At 35.5% G+C, this 6,000-nt stretch overlaps 1 protein-coding gene across 1 annotated transcript; it reads left to right on the forward strand.

The window, feature by feature from the left end:
• Positions 1–3,008: 3,008 nt before the first annotated feature.
• On the forward strand, positions 3,009–5,469 carry LOC126590863 (ubiquitin-conjugating enzyme E2-17 kDa-like). Its single transcript, XM_050256377.1, has 5 exons — positions 3,009–3,168; positions 3,820–3,909; positions 4,582–4,709; positions 4,885–4,989; positions 5,088–5,469. Exons 2-5 carry the CDS (start codon positions 3,840–3,842, stop codon positions 5,229–5,231), a joined length of 447 nt encoding a protein of 148 aa, XP_050112334.1. The 5' UTR covers positions 3,009–3,168; positions 3,820–3,839; the 3' UTR covers positions 5,232–5,469.
• The last annotated feature ends 531 nt before the right edge of the window (positions 5,470–6,000 follow it).

Genomic DNA, 6,000 nt, shown 5'->3' on the forward strand with positions numbered 1-6,000 from the left:
TTTAGTCTAAGTTTGTCTCACGTGCTCTCGATCACAAAATGACAAGCGTTTCAGAGACATCCACTCAGGTAAATTTGACATGCATATACATTCATATAGTCCAAGTCTATGTTAAATGGATTATTTAGGTTTGGGCTTCTCATATTTATTAGTTTGATATTTTAATTATGATTTCATTATCTTAATTAAAAGCCCATGTCTTTTTAATTAGCCGCATGCTCCTAGACTACTTGTTGATCTGTACATTTGCACCCTTAGCATATTGATAATTCCTATTGGTTTTAATTTTTATCTGGTAACATGTCATTCCAATCTTAAGGAATTTGAAATCAAGTTAAAGTCTTCTACTACAGTCTATTTATAGATGCATTAGGTTAGGGTTTTAGAGTTGCCGCATAACACACACGGGATTAAACAGAGCATATATAATACCGAATGCAGCACAATAGGGTTCGGGGTTTTGGGCGCATCATGCATTAAAGTAGGTTCTGTGGTTTTGTTTATGGCTGCCGCATATGCATGAGTAAGGATTTCAAGTTGTTGCTGTGTCATTTGTTTTGGAAAGACATTACTTCATGCTCTAGGTTTTTTCACGAGTCTGCATCATAATCCCAGTTTTCGTTTTCTCTGTTCTAATGTGGCATGTGTATTGATATTCTAATTGTACGTTGCTATTAGTCTATGAAATAATTTTTGAGAGAAAAATCTTATAGCAGCCCATGACAAAGAGAATGGTTTTCAAGTATTTTGAGAGAGAAAAATCAGTTTGCATGTGTGCGGTTTCAAAAGTTTAATTCTTATTTTAATCACTGATTTTTATCGTGCTTTAACAAGAAATCAATTATGAAAATGTGCCTTGTGATTTTCGTAATTGATTGTTTTTCAAAAATCATAACATCATACATTCACTCTGCATGATCGCGTTAGTATCCTGCAAAGTTCGAGGCGACAGTGATTGACGGCCGCGTTAGTGTCGTGCCACTTCCACTCGAAGGCTGAAGAGAAATCGAGTAGCAAAGCGCGGAGACAAAACTGCCTACTAGTATGTGTGTCTAGTTGATGAGTTTTGTAAGTCTTTCTGTACTCATTTCTCTTAGTGTTTGTCCTGGCTTGGAAGCCCGAGGATTTTCCCAATGGTGGGTTTTGCCTCGTTAAATCCTACATCCTGTGTGCACATTTTATTTATCTTTATAATTGCATATGTGTAGGATAGTTTATATGTGATGTGAATGTGGAATTAATTTGAGAACTGAAAATTAAATTGAAAATTGAATTGGATTTTTAAATTGGAACCGATTCACCCCCTCTAGGTTAAACTAGTACCCATCCTAGAACTTTCAGATAAATAATCACGATTACCTGTCCGTCATAACTGTTGCTCATTCCTAAGTGGGCTGCCTTTACAGTTTTCAATGTGAGCCGCCATGCATTTATTGTTGCATTGTTAGTCATTCAATTTTCACATGAATGGTTGATGTAACGTTATTTTTTTTTTAAAGAGGCTAGCTGGTTGTTTTATCAAAGAAAACACTTCCAGTTAATTTATTACTCATAGTCTCATTCACAATTAAATAGTGGCGTAATTTACCATTCACAATTAGTTAGCGGTGTAATCTATGCACACGTTTGAATGTATTTTTTATATTTATATATGCGATATTCAGGATGAATTGAGTAAAGCACGGAACTTCAAATGCATAAATACTTTTAATCAATTAAGCTACACATTTTTCATGGAACACTTTTTAATATTAATTACATTTCATGATCAAATTTGTCACATCCTATCATTCGAAATTTTGTAGAGCCATAAACGTAAGTGAAAGCAACTTCCAATCGTGCTTTGGGGATATTCCTATGCCACTAAAGTTTCATCATTTCTGATGTCCAAGTCCAACCATGTCCCATCATCATGTTTGAGGTTTAAATCTATCTTGCCATTTTGTATTCTATTAGTATTCTTTTTCACTTGTAAGTAAGAGGTTTTAGGTTTGATTCTCATAAAATACGAATTTAAACCACATTATTGCTAACTCATTATGACGCTTAACTCACTCCTCCACCCCTTTAATATAGATAATATTGTTTGTTAAAAAAAATCTATCTTGCTTTCTTTGCAAAGAAGATGGTATTAATAATAGGTAATTGCAAAGGCTTCTTCATCTTTTCTTCACTCTTCTTCATTTATCATTTTTCTCATCTATCTGAGCGGAAAGTACACTATCAACTAGTCTTACAAGCACTCTATATCTTTAACACAAAACTAATATAACGAAATAGTTACTAAACTGTTCGAAAAGTTGGTTAATAGTTTTCCTCCCCGTGGTTTAATGTAGATATCCTATTGTTTATAAAAAAATACAAACGAAACAGTTACCAAACAGAAGGAATTTTTACTAAAATACATAGAAAATAGCACATTTGTACTACTCAACGTAGCTATGTCCACCTTTATGATCGATAATCTCATTAAACATCTAAATTGTATTATATTATTGTAACCTCTTATTATGTCCACTATTATTGATATTTTAGTCATTGAATTGAATAAATTAAATAAAAATAAAAAATGTGCATATATGGTTAAAAAGCATGTGTTGAAATAGTTTTTCTTTTCGTTTCTGAATAATTTATGTTGGGTTTTTATATAAATTAACAATAAGAGAAATGCTAACAATATATAACATTGTGACAAAAACAAAAAGTGAGACGTTTCATGAACTCTCTACCACCTCACAATTTAATTTCAATTTATACATCAACAATATATAACATTGTGTAAAAAATACAAAATAACACAGAATCTATAAAGCGTCTCATTTTTTCTAGATTCCTCGTCACTCTCAATAATAAATAACCCTAAATAATAATCCAACAAAAAGATGACAATAAATAAAAAAGAAAATAGGCGACAAATAAAAAGGTGCCGAATAGGGAGCTTACGTGGCGGGAAGAAACACGGCCACAATCAAATCCGAGTTCAAATGGAAACGCCCACACTCTATAATCTCCCTACTATATATAATGGGGAAACCCCCCAACGAAGGCCACTCCTGCGTCTCTCACTCGCTCTACGGCTCTCACTCGGAGAGTTTCTCTCGCTCTTCTTTCTCTCTCTAGAAGCAGAAGCTCCTCAAACCCAACCAGAAAACCCTAGCCAAATCGCCGGTGAGCCTATCGCCTCTTCGATTATCGAATTCTTATGCTTTTTTCTCCTTAATTGTTTCGGATTGTTGTTATGTCGAACGATTGTATGGGAAATTTCATATTTTTTGGGTTCTTAGTGATCGTTTTGGTTGTTGTGTTTGTTTTGAATTTTGTTTAAATTTCCTTTTGGAACGGTGATTTTGTTTTACTTTTCATGCAATGAAATGATCGAAGTATATAGGTTGAATGATTGGCTTTTTCGATTTCGAAATGCTCTGTTTTTCAAGTTTTAGAATTCTGAACCCTAGGGTTTGTTGGTTGATTATAGTACCGGGATAAATAAAGATTTCGATGTGAAATTGTGAGTTGATTTAATTTTATGACCATCCTATTAGTTTTTTCCTATCAATTTAGGCACCCGATTCGATTTAGGAGAAAGAGGCACTTGGAATGTTAAATTTGTATGTATCAGGTGGTTGGTTGTGGGTGTGTTGATGGTACAGGTGAATGGATTTCGTGACCCTTACACTTTTTATTGGTGTATATAGATGTTGGCACAGAATCTCACGTTTGTTCAATGCCTTCCATTTTTGGTTGTGCAACACTGCAATGCAATCAGATGTATCTTATATGGAGTATTTGTTTTGACCGTTATTGTGTTTAACCTTGCAGCACATTGTTGTAGTTTTGTGATGGCTTCAAAGAGGATCAACAAGGAGCTGAAGGATCTCCAGAAAGACCCGCCCGCTTCTTGCAGTGCAGGTATTTTTTCTATTCTCTCATTTACTTTTAAATGTTTCATTTGTTATGTACATGTTCTGGTCAATTGGTATTTTGTCTATGTGAACTTCAGTTGCTAGTTGTAAGTATTCATCTTTTCCTAGATATCATTTTTTTCTTCTTGTTTTTTTGTTCCTCGAGGTTATATGAAAAGATTGTTCTCATTGATTATTCACATGGAGTTTAGCTTATTTACAATCAAAGAATGATATTAGAGACTCCACATTTGAAATGAATATGTGATGAGATTCATTTATCTATAAATATGAAAAGGTTGTTTTTGTGCATTGATTGTTATCTTGGGCATCTGGTTAAAGTGGATTTTTAAACTCGCTCGCTCTCACTTTAGATAAGCGTGTTGTAGTATCCAATGCATTGTCTTCGGCATTTTGTTTAAATGCAAATTCCCCCATAGTATTTCCTAGGACTGAGTGTATGATTATTTTAATTAGAGTTGCCATCATGCCAGTATTACCTTGTCTTCTTTTGGTTTGGTGGATGTATTGGTTATTTTTGGAGGTTGCATGTAACTCCTTTAACCATGTTTTGCGAAAGAACCAGGTTCCTTTAGAGTTGCCATCATGCCACTATTGATGTTTACATAGTGTTACTGTTTTAAGTATGTTTTGTAACAAAGTTTTTCTTTTTCAACAGGTCCTGTTGCTGATGATATGTTCCACTGGCAAGCAACAATTATGGGTCCCGCAGAAAGCCCGTTTTCAGGTGGTGTTTTTCTCGTGTCCATTCACTTCCCGCCTGATTACCCTTTCAAGCCACCCAAGGTATATCTTCCCTGAAAATTTTATTCACTGGTTCCGTTCTTATACAATACAAACTAGAGAAGCAAAAAATTGCATTATGTTTTTTTATTTCAATGCAATTGGATCGGAGTATTGTTTTGTTTTTATTTGGGGATAATAACGCTCATAGCATGCTCACTATTTGTGCATTGGACAGGTTGCCTTCCGAACAAAAGTTTACCATCCGAACATCAATAGCAATGGTAGTATCTGCCTGGACATCCTCAAGGAGCAGTGGAGTCCTGCCCTGACCATTTCCAAGGTAACAAACTTGTCTCGTGCCATTTTTATTTTCCTTATTTTCTGTGTCATTGTATATTGATGCTCATCTACATAGAAACTGATTGTTTCTTCGTGCAGGTCCTCCTCTCCATTTGCTCCCTGCTGACAGATCCAAACCCCGATGATCCTCTGGTGCCTGAGATTGCGCACATGTACAAGACTGATCGACAGAAGTATGAGACAACTGCTCGATCCTGGACCCAGAAGTATGCCATGGGCTAGGGCCGTCCTCTTATCTTTGGGAAATCAATCTAGTATGCTTGAATGTTATGGTAATAGTAAATAAATAGATGTAAGAAGTGGAACCAGGATTTAAGATGCTTGTTCTTGTTTCGTCTGCGTGTCGTGTCTTTGGTTCGGGAGGAGGTTTACGTAGTTTTGCCTTCTTTAAGCTGAGATAATGCTATTTTCAATAGGTGGTGGTATAGTAATTCAAAGTTTGGTGGAAAATTTATCGTTATTTCCAGTACTTGTAATTTTCGTGCTTTTGCTTGTTTGCATTGTTCTACTTTGTTTCTCTGATGTTAGATTAGAAAATCTCAATCCCTAAATGCAATGCTTGTCGCAGATTCGGATTAAAATCCGATGCAATTCTGAGATTATGTCGAGGAAAGTACCGGTCTATGGTTCCGGATTGAATTTCAATTCGATGTCACATACCAAGATCGTGAGGAGAAGGTATCTACGTTTGTTTGGGATTGCTTCTCGAAGGGCTAAAAGTTTTTCGATGAACTTGTTTGTTTCTACGCCCCCCATGTGTGTTGATGAAAATCTCATTTCTCCAAATATGCAACTTTTTACTCTTTGCTTTCGTGTTGTCTCGAGCTGCTCATTTGTTAAGTTGGTCGGTAAAATCGTTAACTTGGCTGTTGTGGAATCGGGTGACGGGCACAGAATGAAGGCATCTTTGATGGCGTCCGGCGAAAAAATATAAAAAGTGCTTATGAGTTTTAAGTACTTTTTAGTGCCGTTTTGGACGAGCATCTGCAAG

The sequence above is a fragment of the Malus sylvestris genome, chromosome 11 (genome assembly GCF_916048215.2).
Source record: "Malus sylvestris chromosome 11, drMalSylv7.2, whole genome shotgun sequence".
In the NCBI taxonomy this organism is placed as follows: domain Eukaryota; kingdom Viridiplantae; phylum Streptophyta; class Magnoliopsida; order Rosales; family Rosaceae; genus Malus; species Malus sylvestris.